The sequence below is a fragment of the Gambusia affinis genome, linkage group LG15 (genome assembly GCF_019740435.1).
Source record: "Gambusia affinis linkage group LG15, SWU_Gaff_1.0, whole genome shotgun sequence".
NCBI lineage: Eukaryota > Metazoa > Chordata > Actinopteri > Cyprinodontiformes > Poeciliidae > Gambusia > Gambusia affinis.
The window spans coordinates 288050-311371 of record NC_057882.1 but is presented as its reverse complement, the minus strand read 5'-3'; the positions used below and the strand labels follow the sequence as shown (position 1 = coordinate 311371).

Here is a 23322-nt window from a genome sequence, read left to right as displayed (position 1 = left end):
TTGGGTGGGGTACTTGTGAACTATAGTACACATGAACAGTACAATAAATAAATAAACTAATAAATTTGGTGTCTCTCACATTCACCTATTTTGGAATAAGTGTTATTTTGCCAGGCAACTTATTGAATACAATGTTCATGCTTGTATGTCAAAATATTACACATGATTGAAGTAGCTTGTTTGATTATGATATTCTCTGGCTGCTGTATACTGTAATAAATATTGACCTTACTTAAAGGTTTGTTTTCCTTTTGATGTTGTGTTCAAAATAAAGGTTTTTCAATAGACCTAAAAAATATGCAGAATAAATGTTTTATTGAGATTATTTTCTACAATAGTCAAATACTATTAAAGACCCAGAAACTATGAAGAACACGGACTCATCCGGACAAGGAGGAAAAAAGAATCAACATGAAGGTTTCATGTTGACTCGGCCACCATGTCAGTGCAATTCTTCAGTGTCTTTAAGTGGAAGAAGCAAAAGACAATTTATGACTGCAACGAAAGCCTAAACTGTAAAAAAGCAACAAAAAAAAAACAAGTAGCATGTTTTACTTCATGTAATATCACTCTAACAATACTATTATTATAATAATATTCCCTTCTCTTCCTTTTCATGTAAGCAAAAAGGAGATGACAGTGCATTCTTTTCAAAAACTGCTGCCACGTCCATAGACCTGATTGGGTGAGTGATAAAAGGGTTAGCTTTAAATTGGAAGACCGGCTTTTAAGTACACCATCAGGGGTCAGTGGTCAAAAATGGATCTGCTGTTTTCCCAAATGACTGAAACGTCTGGGGTTAAATATCTGGAAGTTTTCTATTGAGAGTTTTGAAAACTGCTGAGATCAGGTATGTGTCTAGAAGTTCTCCTAAAAGAAAATTTACGACACACAATTATCTGGAAAACCTTTATTTAGCTTTTGGTCATCACAGCACATGCTGCATTATTTACAGTTACTGTGCAACAGTAAGAGACGAGAATCAACCCATTTCAGAGAAAGAGGATCCTTCTTCCAGAATTTACTGTAAAATAACAGACTGGCTACATTTGTTGGTCACAACAGTGACCCAGACAATACAAGTCCAACATATGACTGGGACCCCAGGTAAACATGTCATTTCATTGTCTTTATTTTGTTCAAAGGGAAAAGTATTTAGAAATAATCATTTTAACAAAATCCCCACAATTAGTGGCATAGTTTTTAAAGATAAAAATCTGACATTTTTGTAGGTATTCTTTACTTTTTGTAAGTTGATCCAAATATCTAAAATGTTTTGATAAGTAATCCATTACTTCATGTTCCCATGACAAGGAAGGAAAGTGCTCACTTTTATTTTACAAGAAATGGAAAAGGAAAACTCTCCATGCACAGATGTGTGCTAATAATCACAGAGCAGGCAGTGACTGGAAGAGAGGAGCAACTGAGCTGAAGTTCTTTTCAACAGTAAGAGTAATAGTAGAGATCAGAACAAGGTTCAACAAGGCACCATAAAGAACATTTCACTTTAACCTTTAACCTCCAAACTTTACCAGTGGTGCCTGTAGTTGTGGAGAATGCTGCATAAAGCTGCTTGTTCCTGTAAATGTAAGTCAGTATACTTTAAGGAGTCACAACAGTTTTTGTGTAAAATAATAGCAGTTTTAGCAACCATTCACTCTGTTTCATTTCAGGAGATATATGACTGGATCAGAGACAGAGATTGTTTTTATTGCGTCTCTTACTGGATGCTATATTGCACCAAAAGTGCAATGTTGTTGGGGACAGAACTTTTACTTCTCACAAAATTCCATCCAATTTGACGACCCATCCTCCTTCCTCAAAACCTGGAAGTGTTTGTGGTTCTAAGCAAAAAGGAGATGACAGTGCATTCTTTTCAAAAACTGCTGCCACAACGTCCATAGACCTGATTGGGTCTTTGGACCCAATCAGGTCTATGGTCTAAAAATCCACTTTTTGAAATGCTTTGCTCAGTGTCATTTGAAGCCAATTTCGTTCTGCAGGTTTCAGCTGATGAAATACTAAAAGAACCAAAAGAAACCACCACAGCTATCCATAAAAAAGTTCAGGTTATGGTCCAACTATTTTTGGTCACTTTAAAAACAAAAACAGTTTACAAAGTAGTCCCTCCAAACAGGAAGCAAATGTAATAAGGTTTAGCAAATTCATTATATAACTGGAGCATATATGGATTTTGTCAGATGTCTAAAAAAAACCTGTTGGCTTCCAAATATTACTCAACCAAATCTCTTTCACACTGAACTGAAGTGTTGCTTCAGTGAGTAGAAAGTTATTAGGAATAAAAGCAGCTTATCCTAGCGCTGCTTCATGACCACGAGGTTCTTCAACATGTCAAACGAGTTTCCATCAGGCTCCACAGAGACCACTCCTTCCTCTTTACTGCACACTTGCAGAAAGCCGTTGTCATCCAGACCAACCACCTGCGCTTCTGGTCCTTCCTCACTCCACAGACGGACCCGAGTCCCACTGTGGCCAAAGCAAAGACAGTTTAAAGCCAGCATGTTCTTATCAGGTTCCAAAATCTTCATCAAACTATGTCTGAATTTCAGGTTTTCAAAGTGATCAATTTTACTTAAAAATGCAGGATCAATAACATTTCAACACTGATTGATTTCAACAAGAACACAGGAAACAGCACTTGATCAACTGTTTAAAGGTGAGTCAATGCAAAAGATACACCTTACTGCAACCAGTAGATTTCAGAAGTATGATATGGTTCATTAACTGGGAACACTGAATTCTATCATATTTGTACTTTTGTTGCCAACAAATGAGCTAATGTGTAGAGTGAAGTGATTTCAATACATGTTATTGTTTGACAGTATTGTTTCTGGCACAAACCAGCATAATTCTTTTTTCTTCAGAAAGATTATCTGATTTTTTTTACATATGCCTAGAATATATTTGAAAAGGTCATATCTTGTTCTGCTTGATAATATCTGCATCAGAGGAGTTTCTAGAACTTTGCTCACACTTACACATCTTTCTCTCCCATCTACCCCTCCATAAATTTTAAAACATTGAAAGGAGCTGGAATTCTGCTTGGAGATGTTCCAGGCAAAATAGTACAGTTCATCAGAAAGAAGTTTTGGGAAGCTGCTCATGTATGATGGCTATCTAATTTTTCTCAGTAAAGAATACTGAGAATAAAGCAGTAGAGGCAATAGTTTGCAGCACACACCTGTGAAGCCATCTTTCATAGTAAGTAGGCAGAACAGCGTCGGGGCCTCTTTGCTGGAAACTGGTGATGAGAGTCTGGAGGCAGTTCAGAGTGAGAGCGATGAACTGAGAGCAGCTGAGGGGCTCCAGGCTGCAGCCGTTCTGAGTGTTGTACTGCTGGATCAGGTCATTAATGCACACTGTTGGGTTGCTGTTTGTTACATTAAAGCCACATCCTAGAGGCAAAATGTTAGAGGAAAAAGGACAAAAAAAGGAGAGGAGGAAAGCATGTGTTATGACGTCTCTAGAAAGGGTGTGTTACAATAGCCATAGACAGTGTTGCTAACGCCCTGGGTTGTTACCTATCAGCAGGTGAAAAGTTGATCCTACAAAAGTTGACGTTACCAGAACTCCTCCCAGCTTCATCAGGTTACTGTAGTAGATGTCATTGGGCCACTTCACCCTCACATCTATTTCCTGATGAATATTTTAATATTCATGGTTAAAGTTAATAAAAGAGTACCCAACAAAACAAAAACATAAAAAAAAAAATCAAGTTGCCAGTTTAACTGAAGTTTTAGTCAATTTCCTGGCTAACCTACTCTATTACTATAATAATGTATTTAATGAAGAACATCAACAATTCAGTTGATATGTGGATAAGATCAATTCCATGGGAATTTGAGTTTAGCTCTCATCCAACCCTAAGATTAAACTCATAGCATCAGACTGTAGCTATGGTAACAAAACAATCTAACTATGAATATTGTTCTTTGAACTTTTACAAAGTAAACTTGCAAGCTTCTTAAAATCTTACATAGAAATGTTAAACAATTTAAAATATTTTAGTTTATGTATGCTGAAACCATTAAATCAAATTTAGCAGCATTGATCATCTCAATAAATAAATGTTACATTTATGGGCCCCTGAAACACTGGGGGGCCGAATGGAGCTGCTGACTTCATTTGGATCAAACAAAAGTGCAAATAATTAATATTCATTTTAATTGGGATTTTTGATTTGTTTGTTTTTAAAACCAGTTGTGGGTTTAAATATCGTTTCACTGGTGATGTTTTCCCGTAATATATAATTACTCATTAATATTTTTACTATTCCTGTCTATTTAACATCTTTTAATAGAAAACCACGGTGGACCGCCTCGGCGCCCTGACCACTGGGCTTAGCAAGTGTTTTGGGGGAAACCCTATAAAAGGTTATGCAAATACAGGCAATTTACTATTTATCACTAGTTTTTCACCCAACACTGTTGCATGATTTAGTATCAATATGAAGTTTTAAACCGTCCACTTACAAGCCATGACAGTACAGTAACATGGAAACTGTTCCATTGAACTGAAATTGAGCTTATTTGCTGATTCCATCATTGTACAAAATTGATTAGAATTAGGAAACTTTGTGTCAAATATTATCGTTAGATAAAATATGATCAACTATGATTAATTATTATAAAATCTTTGATTAATTTGATAACTTTATCAAATCAAGCCCCAGTTATTTTTGCCATCAAAATTGTCTCAATTCAGCTTTTTGCCTTACGGCATAACTAGAACATACCTTGTATAATAGTATATGTCTGTATGTGATGATATTGATGGATTATGTTTTCCTTTGTGCATTTTATTGATTATTACTTATTTCGACTCTTAAATTTTCCTTATTCTCATCTTGACGTGCCAGTGGTCTGCTCATGTTAAATAGTTAAATAAAGTCAAAGCGTGGCTATTGCTGTTACCATGCTACGTTATATGTTATTCATGTAATAAACTATTTTTTTAGCTCATTGTGGTTTGCAGAGGTATTACAGTCAAACAGAACTTCACGCTGTACAGCAATCCATTAGTGTAAGTGTTCGAAGAGATGGGCGGAGCTTCTACCTGATATCCAGGAAGTGTGCGAACAGCTTCCACCATGGCTAAAGCAGCCAAATGTTGCAGGAAAGGAATTCTTTGACCAAGCCTGGAGTTCAGCTCGACTTGGACCCCAACTGTGAACATTGCGCAGCCTAGAGGGCTGAGCCAAGCATTTCTGCCTCGGCCTGAAAAAGCAAGAAAGTGAACGGATTCAAAACACTCTGTGTAAAAGGTGTTTTTGCCTGTTTAGCACCAACCTCTTCCTTGTGTTTGTCGAGCAGCTACTGCTATCAAACCAGTGTTCTTAGGTAAGTGCTGCACCATCCTGTGAGAAAGCAGTGAATAGTTGTGGTTATTAGAACATCTGACTTCATGACACCTTTAATTAAATATTTGTGCTTCTTTTGTTTTGCTTTATTTTGAAGACATGTTGGAAATTTAATTTCTATTATAACAAAACAACACTATTCTTAATTTTGATTTGTATAATAATAATAATAAACATACAATGAAGGTAAGTAGTTGCTGTATAGCTACTGAAGAATTGTCACCAACGGCAAAAAAATGCACAAGAGTGTAAGATCCTGAACTGCAGATTTAACCTCACTAATGTGCAGAGCTTATCAAATTAAAAAGAAAATGTTAGTACAATCTCACATTTCCAAAAGGGATTAAGGTAAATACAATCTATTGGTGAGCAAAGACCAAGAGATTCTTAACCTTTTAGGTCATTATGATGATTGGGTTGGTTGATCAGTTTAAGACTGGTCCAAGTAAAGCTCACTCTGCAGATAAGTCTAATCAAAAGACCAGATGACGCTTCAGCCTATCAGCCTATAGAGTATAACCTTTCTATAACAAAACTTCAGAAAACAGAAAACGTTCATCTTTGTGTTAGATGAACGTTGAAACATATACAGACCAATAAATTTAGAATAGAGGCTAAGAAGTTATCATTATACTTAACTCCAGGTCAAATAATTCATTAAAATGCCATGACATTACCTATACTATATGCAGTAAGATTAGCAGTCCATTGGAAACAAATAGGTATACATCACCGGTATATTCACAAGAGGCAATAAAGTATTATAACACAGAAGTGTTGTTTGAATTGAAGGCAGCGTGGGGGAGGGGTGCTAAGTTGAACACAAGCTGCAGGAGGAAGGAAGATAAAACAGTGAAAGCAGAAATTAGTCTGAGAGTTTGAAATAGCTCTTCTTTAGACTCATTATATGTGTGGGATTTTAGTGAGTTTAAGCTTGGTTTAAATGCAACAAGGAGTTGATTCTCTAGGAACTGCTTCCACATTTCGGACACTGCCATAAAAAGGTTTAACTTTCAATTTAAGATGATTGCTTTTCCAATCAGAAAAAAACCTTGAAACAAGATTTCCTTTCATAAGCACATTTACATTGATTATTCAGATCAATAAAGAACAATCTAATCCATAAATGTGATTAAATAAAATAATCCTGTTTACTGAGGAACAGCTAAAATTAGAATTTTCTGATGGAAGTGATCTGTGGGTGATGGCTGCTCCACGACCACTACTGATAAATGGCCTTCAGTTCTTTTGGGTATATGAATATACCTTGCATGGCAGTGGACTATAATGCAATGTCACCCACTGAAATGCACTGTGAGCCTCAAAGTGTTTTCATCACACCAAACAAAAAGATACATGTCATTCAAACTGAATGGTGGAACTCCAACTTGAAAAGCATTGTTTAACTGGCTAAACGGGAGATTTTTGGACATAGAAGTTGCACATTTATAGAATGCAGATGCTTTCTATTCATAAAGACACATTGCTAAAGACAAATGACTGAGGGATTCCTTTGTGCAGCTATTTATGGACATGTGTGATTCTCTTTGTTTTCTCCACCTTAGGAATCAATTCTGACCTATTTAGAGTTAATCTACTGATCCCATCCCATTTTCTTTTTCAGGGAGAATGAAATATTTACATGCATTTTCTGTACACAGACTGATCACGTTTACATCTGCATGTGACAAAAACAGAGGAACAGAACACAGGTTCACATCCAATGGCGATTGCCCTCCCATTTTAGTTTTGTTCTATTTATTTATTTTGTGTGTGTGTGTTATTTTATTGTATGGGAATAAATGTGGTTCAGTTTCATTGTTGAAGTTTAAACAATAAGATTAAAATCATGAAAAACATTGAGTTTTTAAACAACACTGCACAGAGTCAAATGTGAGTTCTGGTGAGTTCTGGTGAGTTCTGGTGCTTTGGAATTTGGACTTTGAGTGGCTGCCACACATTTTCACAGCAGGTAAAAAGCTGCATAAAAGTTTTGCATAAAACATCGTCTGAAAAGAAAACTCTTTTTATTTGTAATCTACTCTTATGGTTAAATGAAACAGCTGACTGCAAAAAGTCTAATCGATGTGCTTTTAATTAACAACAATACTGTCTCTGTACGGTAATAAAATTATTCTAGCAGGAGCAACAGAAATATCTTGCTTTTTTGTGTTTAATAAGAACAAGTTAGTTACATTATCTTGGGCTAATATTGTGAAACTGTGGCCTTTTACCACAAGATTCTCCTACTGGCCAATCTTTAATCTTCTAGAATTGTGTTTAATTGCTTACAATTTAGTTCAGGAATCCAAGTGAGGGACCACCAAAGACATTCAGTCAAAGGCCAGGGCCAGTAGAGCCCACCAGACAGCCGAGGGGTGACCTTCCATAAAAAGCAAGGCCCCTTTAAGCAAAGCTCCAAGATGGCCAGAGCTGATTGACCAAAGATGCTACACAAGTTGCTACAGTTAAGGAATCGAAAACCAAGCATTTTGTGTTTCTGTTTCATGATTAAACTTTTTAAAAGCTATGTTGACAGAAAACATAGCTTTTAAACACAAGATGTGTCCTCAAAATAAGCAATCCTTCCTAAAAATGTCGGTCAGTTTTGGTGTAGATAACATACAAAACAGATTTGTAAAAGGGGCCTCATTGATTTCTTAGTTTGAGTAGAAGTCAGCAGTGCAAGTGTTGCTCCAGGCATAAGGATCAAATTTAGCAGAGCAGGAAAAGAATCATTATACTCTGTGGATGTGCCAAGTGCTCTCACTGCTACATAAATATTTCTACTTCAATTCAGTACCAGCAGCATCTATTTATTGCAGTAAATATTTTCAATTATTTCAATAACTACATAACTGGAGTTTTCAACCCATATCACAAATAAAAAAACAAAGCATATTAAAGACAAGGCATAATTGCTATAAAATCACATATTTGTTATAAAGTATATAAAGTAAACTGGCATGTCAAGCTTCTTAATGTAAAAAAAAAAATACTAAAACAGCTAGGAGCTCTGGAGCTAATTGACCAGTCATCTGATTGGTCTGTTGAAGAGGAGTCCTTACTTATTACATTTATTTCAACAGTCATTTTGTCTCAATAACTGCCTAAAGATGCTCATGTCAATTTGTGAGCATTGTAGAAATAACCTGCTCATTGTCTAACAGGTGTCCATCATCGCAGAACCTTAATGAGATAAATGGGCCAAATCAACCAACACATTACCACTATGTATTTATTACTAATGTAATCTTTATTGTGCAGAGACCACTGGAGCAGAGGTTGAGCACAATGACGTGCACCAGAAATGACAGAGCACAAAGACATTAAACATGCTAATTCCATAAAAGCATCAACTTTAGTCTGGTTTTTCTTGAAAGCCCTGAACAATACATGTAACTTATCTTATTTATGTAAAATTCTAAAAATAATTGTAGAATTTCATAAATCCTAAGATTTTTCCTATAATGATGTCATCAGGAGCTGGATTCAGTTTTAGGATTCTTCTAGAATACGGGTCCTGCAGGTTTCATATTTCGTCACAAATGGAGTCAAATCAGTACAACTCATTCTATCACAATACAATCATCTCATCTGCAGATATAAGAAAGCTTCTCAAAAAAAGCTCTCTGATGACACAGAATTCAAAAAGTCACATATCATCTAAAAAATGTCAAAATTGAAGGAAACATTAGTAATAGAGACAATTAGTAATAGTAATAGACATTTATCTGTCAGGAAAGGGTCACAAAGCATTTCTAAGACTTTGGGACGTCAACAAACATAACAAACAGAACCCACTAGAGAAAACCTGCAACTTCCCTAAAGAGTGTTGGATGGCAACCAATCTACATCACTGAAAGAAGGTCTAAGTGGATGTTATTAGTAAATCCATTAGAAGCAATTTTAATCTAATATACCATTAATAGTGAAGTAATAATAAGTCGATTAATTGTTTGCATCCCTAACCAAGAAAGATGGTTCAAGCATTCAACTAAAGGCTTTATATGGTAGATGAATTAAACACTGATGTTATTGTGAACTTTCAGTTTACTAGTGAATTGATACACATTTACCAAAGTCAAGTCATTGCTATGAAAAACCCTTACGTTCTACCTGACGTTTGTGGCACTAAACTCAACTACTAAAATAAAACTACTGTGTGGACATTAAGGCTATACAGTTTTGGCTAAAATGTTTGCTACTAGAAGTTGGATTGTCTCCAGTTTTTTTAACTAGTTTCACCTTTCCAAAGACAATAAACAGACTTTTTGGTCCAATGACATCATTGGCTTAAACATTCTTTATGTAACAGTGAAGAGCCTTTTAGATGGTAAAGTAATGTTGTGTAATAGATGTTGTGGTCAAGAGTTACGGGATATTTTCAAGCTGCATGCATCATCTCTCTAAAGTCTTAACCAATTCTAGATGATAACGCCAGTACTGTTTTTTTCCAGATACATAGTGTCGATTTAGTCTTTATTAAATGTCTTGTGGTTTACTTCTCTCCTTAAACAAAGACACAATGCACCTTGAGAGCAGTAGTATTTTTATCTGAAGGTTTAAGAATTTCCTATAACGCAGAGCCATGATGGAAGAAGTCACCACTCAAAACTTTAGACTTCTTTTTGGATAACACAGTCATGCAATATATTTTACAGCCATCTGAAAAAATTGCCAGCCTCTATATAAGGAGTTCATTTTTAAAAGGTTTTCTGAAGGATGGCAGATTTTTCACAGGTCGTTAATTTAGTCTTCACCTAAATATTTATTTGAACAACACTAAAGGCTAAATGCTACATTTAGCTCAATTTGACATTGTGAGTCCAGCTTAGCTCTTTCCAAAACTGTATATGTGCCAAAAAAGAGGGCTTGCCTGAAAATATCCAGTATTATCAATGCAAATACTGCAAGACATGAAACAGAGATTCTTAATAATAACATTAATCAAGGGTTGCTTGAGAGGGCCATCTGGAATCTTTAACCTTGTCAGTGAAATCAAACTGCAGCAGCAGATCTGGGGTTATTTGCTGTACTCATTCACCCAGCTTTAGTTTCCCTATAACCTTAATGACAACTATGTCTGTTCCAATCAACTCAATGCTGCTCCAGAGCCCATTTTTCAAACTTTCTGACAGTTTTAATTGGTGCCACCTGCAGCCCGACTGACCCACTCAAGACACCACTTTTACCCACGTGTGTGGATGCAAACAAAGAAGGCTAGAAGCAATGTTCATTTGCTGTGGAAAGGTCACTGAGGCAATAAATTAGTTCCAGCCTGCCTATCCCTTTAGCAGTGTATGAAAGAACATACACAGTTAAACTTAAAAACACCAGAGGGAGGAAAAGGTGCGTCATTACACATGGTCAGTAATGTGAAAAACATCAGCACCATTAGAAAAACATAAAGGTTCTTTTCAAACATTAACTGTCTGTGAATTAGACACAAGTTGATCAACATAATCAACTTTCTGGACTGCAGTAATATTAAAATTCAATGAATTAGATAATGCCATCCAATATGGCTCTCTTATCAGATTAAAAGTACCTTCTTGAAATAAAATCCTTTAAGAAAGTATGAAACATATATTTTATTAAAACCACATTTTTGTTTTAAAAACATTTTGCCTTTAAATTAGTTTAACAAAATATTATAACCTTATATATTGGGTTGCATTATATGTAAGCAGAAAATAATTATCGTTAACAGTAATAAAGACTTTAAAATTTCAATCTGTGTGTAATTAATCTATATAATGACTTGGTGAAGTGAGTTACTGAAATAGATGAACAGTTTAATAGTACACTGTTTTATTGAATATGACTGTATAAGCATCATGTTTTCAGATCTCTTAATGCAGTAAAAATGTTTTAGAAGGGTATTAAGAAACTACATATACACATAGACATATACATAAACTATCTGGTTAACTATTCATCAGAAGTTAGACCCTCACCTTCACATATTGCTCATTTTCCTAATATTGTACATCCCTAATATTAATATGTCTAATTGAGCGTGTTGATGTCATCTTCATATTTTTCTCAAATAACACCTATAACTGAATAATGTAGAAAAACAAAAATCGATGGATTATTTAAAATAGTACTTAATTAGTAAAATATTTGATACCTGAAGTCATAATAAGACCAGGTAGTGAGAACATTTGTGATATGATGGAAGAAAACATGCAAACTGCTCACACCTGCTGAACTGATGGGGTAAGGTTTTGCTGGCATGTTATTAAATGTATTTGCTTTGAGTATGGAATGCTGAAGCACATCTGAAAACAGACATTTAGATTTATCTGTAAAAATATTTTTTTTCTCTCATTGTCTGGAATGAAATAAAATGAAATTAAATTCTCAATTTCAAGTCAGTAATGATTACCAGGAGATCAGCTGATAGCTTTGTTTGGGCCCTCACCCACAGCAAACTGTTAGAAGATGTATTCATATTCATCATTTAAAGCTGCCCCGACTCCAGCCTTACTGTGCTCTGGGGGTCTGCAGAGAGGTTAACTGTGCTTTCCCTGACTCTAGAACTGCACAAGTCCCAATGAAGGCAAAGCCGAGCCCTGGTGATCTTCTTTGCAGATTTGATGGTTTGCTTCAGTCTGGCCCTGATCAGTTAATAAACCGTAGCTTTGAAAGAATTAAAATCACTGCCTTTAATCTGTAAAAAACAACAGATTCTGGTCTGAACAGACATTTTAGGCGTTAAAAATCATTGTAAAATTGATGTTACCCTTCCAGCAGGTTCATGGTAGAAGTGGTAACCTCAGTGTAGAGCAGGGTGTTTCCCAGATGGTTGGTCTTCAGATTTTTGCAGTAAGTCTCCATAACAAATTGGGTCATCTCTTGGGATTCTGTGACCAAGGACAGAAAGTCCGAGGGACCTTCATGTGGTTCAGGGCCTACCCTGAAGGAGGCTTTGGAGAATCGAACAATAGCATCTTCATCCGCCCATGTGTGCAGGAACTTCAGAAAACTTTCCTTGGCATCCTGGGTGGAAAGTAATGTGTCTAGGTTTAGTTAGATAGTGGCGGTTAAGTAGGAAGGAGCAATATAAGCAGAGTTTGTGGAGATAAATTATTTAGAGGAATAATTTTAGTAGAGAGAAAACTTCAGGGTATTGCCCATAAATCATTTGCACTCAATGATATGCACTTATATTCAGTTTAAAAGTTAAAAAAAGGAAAAAGACTAGAAGAAGCTAAGACCAATTCTCTAAACTGAACAGGACGGAAATGTATGTTTAAAATGGCCGATGATACTTTAGCTCACTGCCCTCTCATGTTTATACAAGCCTTCTGTAGACAGACCTGCTGTCACTCCTCTGCAGATTTGCTCAGATTTTTGCATGCACTTAGTGAGTCAGATTGTTTCCATCTGTGTACTATGAAAAATATCAGAAGAATAAGTTAACCACTATTTATACTTGAAGATGGGAAGGAAGGAGAACAAAAGGATAATAATGTAATACAATGTAGCAAAAGAATTTGCTTCTCTGATTTTTTTATTCTTTCAGAAGTTTTTAACAATCTTGTAATTGAAACACTCCTGTTCACAGTGTCCATAAACATAACTGTTCACATTCTGAATACACATGGACTCAAACATAGAAGCCAGAAAAACTCTGAATCCCAAGTTTAGTTCCTTTGTTGGCAAAAATTCAAGTACCGTAGTATTATGAAGAGGGACTCTTTTTCACAGTGAGGAAAAGTTTCACTTGTCACATACCTGGGAGGTGGCCAGCAGGTAGACAGGACTTGGGGCAGGAGTCTGGCTTGGTTCACAGCTGACTCCCAAGGAATTAAGGATTTCTGTCAAAATTTCATATCGCAGTGCATTGCTGACCTTCAGCTCATTGAAATCTTTTGAATCCATTTTCTTTGAGTAGGATGCAATGTCAAAATGAACCTAAAGAAACGTACACACACATATCACGATTAAAATGCTCTTTTAACAGTCAGTCCAACAGATCAAGTAGAAAATAGGGCTGCAAAATCAAAAAAACTTCAGAAGAGAGTTAATATTGACTTTGGAAAAATTGACACATTTACTTCTCTTGATGTCTTAGTGGCCCTGAAACAACCAGTGTGATGGTTTTTTTCCTCCATCTGGGTTTAGAACCCTTCCCTCCAGCATGGTCGCCTCCTTAGTCTGCTTTAATTATTTCATTTTATATGATTTTTTTTTTTTGTTTGCTTAAAATATACATTATTATCTTGAACAACATAAACATAAATGCATCAAACTCCAGCTAAGGCTGATTTCCTGTATGTGAACCCTTACCACATGATCCAGACTGAATAATAAAATAAAAATAAACACATTTAAAAAAAAAATCAAAGTCAAAGTAATATACACCCCATAAAAAATTAGAACTATAAACAACATTTCAGACTTTTCGATAGATACTCTAATGCAGGGGTGTCAAAGTCAATTGGACGGAGGGCCAAATAAAAAATTTAGCTACAAGCCGAGGGCCGGACTGATCGAATGGGGGGGGGGGGATGCGTGCGTTGTGAGGATCGAACGGGGGATGCGCGTTGTGAGGATCGAAGGGGGGATGCTGCGTTGTGAGGATCGAACTTTTCAGACGGGTGCCGCTTGCTGCGGCCTAAATCAAGATCATCCCAGGGGCCGTAGAAAATCTTCCCGCGGGCCGGATGTGGCCCGCGGGCCTTGACTCTGACATATGTGCTCTAATGGCTTGAGTATTTAATGAAAATGTGTCCCATGGTTGGATCAATCACCTCCAGTCAGGACGGGACTGTTTCTGGTCATAGTTGTTGGAAATTATGGCTACAAAATGAGTAAAATTGTCAACGCCTTGATAATTGAAAAGAGCATTTAAGTTGTATTTCAATACCATGCAATAAACTCACAAATGCACAATGAGTTTTCTCCTAGTTTATCAGATGCAAACAAAATCTGTTTCACTAAATTGGTACTAACAGCTCTATGTCACACCTTTGTAGGAATAAAAGGAAGGCTTATTAAAGATGTGTTTATGGTATGGAGCATAAATTTAAAGTAACTTCCCAACTGTCTGATATTTGTGGTTTTTTGTCTGGTTTATGTGGCTCTATGATCATTGTACCAGCTACTACTAGAATTCTTTACCTACTGCTACAGCATCTGAAGGGTAGCAAAACAAAACCAGCGATCAGTCCGAAACCTGGGAGTAGTGAGGGACTCTGACTTGAACCTCCAGAGCCACATAAAGACAGTTACAAAGTCGGCCTTCTATCACCTGAAGAACATTTCCAGGATTAAAGGACTAATGTCTCAGCCAGATCTACAGAAACTCATCCATGCGTTTATCTTCAGTCACATTGATTATTGTAACGGCGTCTTCACAGGTCTGTCCAACAAATCAATCAAACAGCTGCAGCTGATCCAGAATGCTGCTGCTCGTGTTCTGACTAAAACCAGGAAGATAGAGCACATAACACCAGTTTTAAAGTCTCTCCACTGGCTCCCTGTAGCTCAAAGAATAGACTTTAAAATACTGTTGTTAGTTTATAAATCACTGAATCAATACATTAAAGATTTGCTGCTGTTGTATCAACCTTCCAGAACTCTCAGGTCTTCTGGTTCTGGTTCTCCTCTGCATCCCCAGAACCAGATCCAAATGAGGAGAAGCAGCATTCAGCATCTATGCACCAAAAATCTGGAACAAACTTCCAGAAAACTGTAAAACAGCTGAAACACTGACTTCCTTTAAATCTCAACTAAAAACCCACTTGTTTAGAGTTGTATTTGAAACATGATCAATTACAAATTTAATGACGGAATCTGATTTAATGTTGTGTTTTTATTGTTGATTCTATGTTGCACTGTGTTTTTGTGTCCCATATGATGTAAAGCACTTTGAAATGTCTTGCTGCTGAAATGAGCTATACAAATAAAATTTTATTGATTGATGATCTGAGATACAACACCCAACAAACCTTTACAATTACAGGCATCTTAGCAAATCAAAAACTCTCCATAGAAATCAGGTTCACTGGTGAATCATAACCAGCTTGCTTGTAACTTAAACTTCAAAATGTAAATTGAGAAAACAACAAAAAAAAACAGGAGCCAACAGCTGATTAGAAGCGTAACTCTGTAGTTTAAAAGTCAAAGTCAGCGCCTACTTTCAGACTACCACAACCACCATAATTGGAATTGCAAAAGGTGCAAAAGCAAAGCTAAATTGGATGCAGCAAGACCATTATTTTAATTTAATTCTGCTGAGGACATGGACACCTAGCAGCAATATCCTTCTGGACTGAGGATTGTCTCCTATGTAGCAAAGAGCAGGCTGTTGAACAGAACAACGCTGCACTTCACAATCCCCGCCTGGTTTGTAAACATCCACTTCCATCCATCTTAAAGGATGAATGCGATTCTCCTAAAAGTGTCGGACAGGGAATGTGAACAGGAGCTTTGGGAGCTTGTCTTTTACGTTTTGAAAAATGTCTTTTTTCAAAATGTAAAAACACGTTTTACATTTTAAACCTTTTGAGGAGCCTTTTGAAGCCCCACTTCCAACCTGGTTCCAACCCAGCAGCATAAAACCTGAAAACATGTAACTGTTGTCCTGGTGTTAAAATTTGTACCTGTACCATTAACATTTGTACTCCTTATGTATAATATCTTTACCTGACAGAAGACAGCTTCCCCGCCGTCGGCTCCATGGGTTAGCCTGACAATAACCATTTCTCTCTGGTTGGCCACATCACTTCTCAGCTCCCCCCAGAGCTCCACTTCCCCTCCTCCCTGAGGATCCCGAATGTAGACCTTTCCACTTGCCAGAATGGTTGCTTCCAGCTCTGTGCTGTCTTCTCTGGTGAAGATCAACTTCCTACACTGGAGGCATTGTCCTTCCTTAACTTCCAGATGGAGACCTGCTGGGCACAAAGCGGAGCCCAGCCCTAGCACTTTCCCACCCTTGCCTAAGTAAGTAAGAAAGCGGGTCTGAAGCTCAGCAGTTAAGGATTCGTCTTCTGCCAAAACCAGGAGCCTGGTGTTGTCCAGCCATGGGTCACTTAGCGCTTGTTCTTGCAGGAGGGGATAAATAGTGTTGTTTTCCACATTTATGCAGTCTAACAAAAGCTGATGAATTGCTTGGAAACGTTCCTCACATCCACCTGTGTACACAAGAATGTTTGGTGCTTTTCCAAAAAACCCAGCAGAATCATGTTCTAGTTCAGTCAGACACCCATCCACACTGTCCACCCCCACAGAGGTGTCATCAGGTAGATCTGGAATGTTCTCGGCCGAGGCATATTTGACAGAGAGGATGGTGCTGTTCTCCAGTTCTAAACATTCATGGCAGCTGGAGAGATGAAGGTGGTGTCCATAGCCCTCCATGTGGTGATGATGGGATTCCAAATGAACAGTTTGAGAGTTGGGCAGAGGCTCTGATCCCCGCCGCTCCTGCAGCCTCTTCTTCACCTCAGGGGGTAACAGGAGACTACCTTTTCGGAAGTGCAGGTTCTGCTGGTCAGCAGGCAACAGTTGAGAGATTGACTCACAGAGGCCCGCCTCAGGAGTAGTGGACGACAGTAAGAGCGCCCCCACAGGCTGTGGCCTCTCAAGACACTGCCGTTCCAACGCCTTACTGAGAGTGCTGTCTTGGAGCAAAACAGCTACATGAAAAAAGCCAAGATCCGTCAATCATAGTCAGTCATATGACATATTGATATTCAATAGAATAAATTAACATAGGGACATTTAAAGGTAAGACTGAAAATAGATTTTCATTTAATCATCAGGTTAGATTTCAAACATGGATGCTTCCTAAAACAATATTTAGGTTCTTTCAGCAGAAATACAAAAAACAGTGAGTAAGAAAATATGTGAAAGTCTTTTTCACTTGTTTCTTTTTGACCACCTAAGGATCAGCAAACAGAAATTAGCTTTCCAGCCAACAAGATGTTGAACGACTCAGTAAAATAACAGCCCTTCAGGCAGACGATTCTTTAAGCCAAGATCAGGATAAAATGAGAATGCTACTGACACAAAACTCTGTGGTCATTTACAAAGAAAATCAATGGGAGTTAGTGTCATTAACCTCTGAACCCACTGCAGAACCCATTCAAATGCCACTGACATGATTTTGATTTTAAAATGATCTTAAAAGATGAACTCACTACTATGCTTTCATTCTGTGTACACAAATAGTTTAAAATAGTCAAATATTTCTCACAGAGTACAGTACTATAAATGCAGAGAGTTGCTGTTTACGTCTGTAGTAACTGGGTCAAACACCAGAGACATCTTGTGATATAATGAAGGTAAGTGAAAGACTGAATAGACAAGCCGAGCACAACCTTACCAACGTATAGCAAGTTGACCAACATCCAACACACAACCCCGATGTGATATAGTGACCCCAGAGGGTACAGTCGAAAACAATCATTACAAGATACCCTCATTGGCATATGCCTACTGAAACTGTTTGACTGACAAGGATTTATAAACTAGAATGTTTATGGTTAAAAAAAGGGATTAAACAATACTTTCTCTGTTTGAGTCAATCAATCTGTACATTGACTTACCAGCAGCACGTAAGTTACTGGCAGGTCATAAACGTTCAAGAAAATCTTACTTTTAAAACATCCCAACTCTCACCTTATTGTGAATTATCAATAAGGAGTTTAGTTGCACCTCAATCTTTAATCTAAGTTGGGTTTAGTGTGCTAGTCTAAGCAGTATTGTGGTTGTCCCAAAGCTTTAACATTCTGACCAAACATTGAAGGACAAGTTCAGCTTCCTTCTGTCAGACTAATGGGAAACACTTTGACATGTGACATTTTTACTGGTCATAAAACAACCAAAATTTGCTGTTCATAAACAACCAAGTTAGATTTTGTAGAATAAACATCTACATACTCATAAAGGTAAGTTGGAGCTGACAAGCTGACACCATGTTAACAATAAATATCCCCGATACACCTGATAAAAACCAGGATTACTGACCTACCTTGAACATTCCCACCAGTAAGCCAATCAAGTATTGCACATGTTGCACAGACAAACTAACAGCTTATTTTTTCATGTGGTAATTCTCTTCTGTAACCAGTGGCTGATGACAAAATGCAGTGAAGGGCAACATACGGACTATCTTTGAAGGCACCAGTCCACTGTCCAGTTGAAGGCGGTCTTCAATGAAAGCGACCCCAAGACGGCTGAAGTTATCTAGACTAGTCTGTGCCACCGCCCTGAATGGCTGGCCCGGGCTGAAGGCCAGGGGGAAACAGTAGTCAGACCACTTCAGCACCTGAATAAAAATAAAACATGAATGCTATTACTCCTTCATACACAATAAAATCTAATTGAATTGTTTTCCAACACAAAAATCTACAATTTAAATCAAATCAAAAATACTTTATTTATCCCAAAGGGGAAATTAAATGTTATAACTCATATCATCAAAGAATCTTCAAGCAGTTGGTGATGCTTTAGACTGGAAAGATCTCTAGTAGCAGTCAATCTTGCAGCAAATCTGAAGAAGCCTCTGACTGAAGACTATGACAGTCTCACGACTGTCATGTTAACAGCTGAATTTTGGGAAAGCAGAAAGAATTTTCCACAATAACCTGTCCTGGGGGCCATCATCAGTTATTGGCAATCACTGCTAATCCACCTCCTTTGCTTTTGCAAATCTGTCTGGCCATATTGGTTAGAAAGCCGGGCAGAGTACCATTCTTTCTTATTTAATAAAATCTCATTATCTTTGCATTTTATTGTTCTTTTAATAGTAGATGATTTTTTCTTTTTTTTCTCATCATTTCGACTTTGTTTCTTAACCTTTTGGATTCATTTTTTAGGTAACCTACTTGTCCACATGTTCTTGTCATGTAATGCTTAAATTTGAAAGATGTGGAGCTTACTTGCTTATTGGTTGGAGGAGAATATCCCACTTGGTTCTCTGCAGCTTCTATTATGAATGAAATATTATCTATTCGTTGAGCATCAATTAAAGAGGATCCAAGAACAGTCCATTGGTTGAGGTCATCACATGCCTGGGGGATCATCACAGGAAGGAATAAAGAGGATTATTCCTGAATTTTGGCAAATGAGTGTAGACACAATGCCAAAAAAAACAGCCTTGAAAAACTATTCATGTCTGTTAAATCTTCAGAGTTTGTGATGTTACAAGTACAACCTACAATGTATTTGATCAGGTTTTAATGTTTGCACACCAACAACAAAGTGGCTCCCAAGAGAAGAGGTTTAAAAATAAATCAAGGTTTAAAAAAAAAAAAAAAAAAAAAAAACTCCTCTAATTTGAATAGCTTTGTAAAGAGCTATTCTTTACAACATCTGACAACCAGATGTTAAAAGGAAATACATTTATTTCCATTACAACAAATGTCAAGTTTATTTTCATTATAAAAATTGTGAACTAAATTTCAAGTGGAGTATTCATGTTTTGCATGGCAGCTGTATCAACTTGTCCATCCAGCTAGCCTCTCTACACAGCCAGCTGGATGGTTTATAGTGGACTGATTTGGGTCATCTTAGGGTATATGTAACAGTCTAATAGCCTTTGAATCATATTAAAAAATTGAAAAGTTTTTAAAGTTAAGTCCAAATGATAAAAATTGGATGATGAATGCATGCTACGATGCAACAATTATTCTTCATGAGTAATCTTTTTTTGTAAAGATGAAACAATAACCACTCCATCGATGTTTATGATTTAACTGAAGCCAAAAGCCTAAAATAGTATTAAAACAGTGAAGAAAAGGTGCCTGTAGTATTTTCCTATTCTCTCCTTCTAACAAAATAAAGCTAAATTCACCATAATTACTTCTGCTTTTCTCCAGTAATTTCCACCATAGGATTTTGTAATAACATGCAAGTGTGGGCCCAGAACAAACAAACATGCAAGCCCACACACACACTACCACTTATTGGGACTAATTAATCTCACAATCAAATTTATGGCCTCTGAGAGAACATGATGGCGATACCTCTAGGTACAGTGTTTGGCATTCGGTACTCATAACTTAATTTCTGTATAAAAACATTATCGTGTACACAGAGTGACAGGGGTTTAAGCAAATAATTAAGACATTAATATCTATATGAAAGGCGTGGAAGACAAATCTGAATGTTGTATGTGAACATCTAATTACAGATAAGAAGCAGAAAACTCTGAAAACAAGCATTCCAGCAGGGTTTTTTTTATGTATGTAAAGCAACAAATATGTCTGTAGTGACTCGGGATTTTTCATGGTCACTGAGCCATCAGTATTCACAGAAATATAAAAACAAATACCAATAATCAATGCGCTTGAATTTTTCGGATATAATTTCAGCACAATCTGTAAGCCTTTAACTGAGGATTACCAAATAAACTGAGCATTAAGACGACATTGATTTGCTCTGTAAAACGTTTGGTAAACTATAAGTTTAAATTTTGAAGAAATGACTGTTTCGGGGCTAATCAACATCAATCTCCTCTGGAAAAAACACTTTACTTTCTCCACCTGCTGTGTTCTCCATGAAAGCAGAAGATTCTTGCGTGTTTCCTCCCCCTCCCAAGAACATAAAGGGGGTAGAAAGCGACCTGTGCTCCAACTAAGCTCACATGTCTAACCTGAGCCTCCGTGACATAGACGGCCTTGTCTCCGAGCTGGAGGAAAACATTGTCCTCGGGAGGAAAAGGCTGCTGGAAATGTGGAGCGGCTGTGTGGAGTCCTGGGGGCGGTGCTGTGGGGGGCGCAGAGACCGAGCTGGAGCCGGAACAGAAGCTGAGACAGAGGCTGTTCTTCCTGCTTCTCAGCCTGGACAGACTGTTGCGGATCAGCACCGAGTAACACTTGTGAAAACGGACCCACATATAGACATAACACAGAGTTATTAACATTTTATCCACCCTGCGCCCCTTTTCTATTAAGTTTTGCTGTCATATTGATTTCCTTCAATGATATCAATCCAAATCTACTGTCTCTAAGCCCACAGAAACAGAGTTCTATCACCATAACCTTGAAAGGAAACGAAGCAGAGTCCGCCTACTCTTCTTCTAGTGTTTATTAGCAGGTAACTTCTTCTTCTTCTCTATCTCTTTTTCTTCTTCTTCCTGGTTTTACTGGCGGATGGCAACAAACTCTTAGTAGCATTACCGCCACTTACTGGTATGGAGTGTGGTTTGTGATGGTCTATCTAAATAGAAGGTCTATAATAATTTATACATTATATATAAATGTATCAATGTATAATTTATATTCATATAAATTATATATATATATATAAATTTATTTTAAAATCAAATTCTATGAAATTTTATGAAGTTTTCTTTAAAAATTGAATAACTGTATATGTTTACTCACCAAATTCTTCCTCAGAATATCTAAGGATTTCATTTAAATTTTTCATCAAACCATAGCCCTAAAAATTTTACACACTTTACTTGCTCTAATTCTTGGTTATATAATTAAAATTTTATTTCCTTGTTTATTTTTTTCTGATTAAATATCGTTACTTTTGTTTTCTCAACTGAAAACTTAAATCCCCATTGCAATGCCCATTTATTACTCTGATATTCCTCTCTTCATCAACAACAAATCCTGCAAGTTTGAAAATATTTGCTCTTTATTTGCCAAAGTTATGAGGGGGGAACCATATATTTTAGCCACCTCGAATAATCCATTCACCCTCCATAACATGGGAACAAATTAACTTACCAGAAACTCTTTAACTGTGCTTATTCTTCTCAAATCAACAAGAAATCTTGTTGATTTGGTGACGTTTGCTTCTTAGTTTCCAAAGTTATGAGGGGGGAACCCTTTAGTTTAGCTGTTTTAGCTGCCTGAAATTATCTGTCCCCCCTATACAAAATAGGAAGAAATTAATTTACCAACAAGCCTTTCCTGTGTCTATCCCTCTCTACATCAACAAGAAATCTTATAGATTTGGTGACATTTTATCATTATTTGCCAAAGTTAAAGGAGGGTAACCATATATTTTAGCCGACTGAAATAATCCATTCCCTCTCCATAACATGGGAACAAATTAACTTACCTGGAAAAACATCAAGCAAACAATTAAAAATAAGATTTCACGGGCGTGCTGTGGTGGTGTAGGGGATAGCGCAACCCACATTTGGAGGCCTTGAGTCCTTGACGTGGCCGTCGCGAGTTCGATTCCTGGACCCGGCTGACATTTACCGCATGTCTTCCCCCCTCTCCTTTCCTGTCAGCCTACTGTCATATAAGGGACACTAGAGCCCACAAAAAAAAAACCCTGGTAGTCACAGTGGAGGTGGCTGCAGTCACAAATGTCATACCGGGGCAAGGTGCTGGTTTTAAATAATCTTATTGCATCACAGCTGTGGCACAAGCTCTCTAGACCCACCATCTGGTTTACGTGTACTAATACAATCAGAGATGGTAAACCTTTTCTGGAACAGTCTAAAATGGGTGCCACAGTCTGTCTAATTTCTACCAAGAGAGGGGGGTGGCGGGCAGGGGGGGGTTCAGGGCCATGTCCACCTGGCAGGGGAGCCACCAGGAATCTTGGGCCCCATGACAAAAATTTAGATTGGCCCCCCGTGCAGCTGCTGTTACGCTTTTTTGAGTCTATTTGGCCCACAAAAAGCATCACAACTTTAAAGGCTTGCACCTGCCTTACTTTCTTTGGTCCAATACTGATACTAGGACAATACTTACTGCTCATGAATTATACATACAACAGTTCACATACAGTATGCAAGTAGGTTGTTTACATTTTTTCTGTTACTGAAATGTCTCTCCCCACAAGCAACAGTCACGGACAACGTGTAAAATATACATAAAACAATCCAGACTTCTCAAAAAATGCTATGTAGTTTCATTTTATTCAAGCTGCAATATATAACTTTAATAAAAAAAAAAGTTTTCTCCATATTTGTTAAAGTTGTGACCATGTTGTGACAATTTGCTACAACT

The 23322-nt window shown here is 37.2% G+C and overlaps 1 protein-coding gene across 1 annotated transcript; it reads right to left on the bottom strand.

Moving 5' to 3' along the window:
* Positions 1-895: 895 nt before the first annotated feature.
* Positions 896-21437, bottom strand: hlcs (holocarboxylase synthetase (biotin-(proprionyl-CoA-carboxylase (ATP-hydrolysing)) ligase)). The gene is made up of 11 exons (XM_044141539.1): positions 20994-21437; positions 19279-19410; positions 18503-18665; positions 16043-17031; positions 13127-13306; positions 12132-12388; positions 5310-5377; positions 5077-5237; positions 3543-3657; positions 3203-3416; positions 896-2487 (listed from the first exon to the last, which is right to left on the bottom strand). The coding sequence occupies exons 1-11, from the start codon at positions 21261-21263 to the stop codon at positions 2316-2318; spliced, it is 2721 nt and encodes a 906-aa protein (XP_043997474.1). The 5' UTR covers positions 21264-21437; the 3' UTR covers positions 896-2315.
* Positions 21438-23322: the final 1885 nt, after the last annotated feature.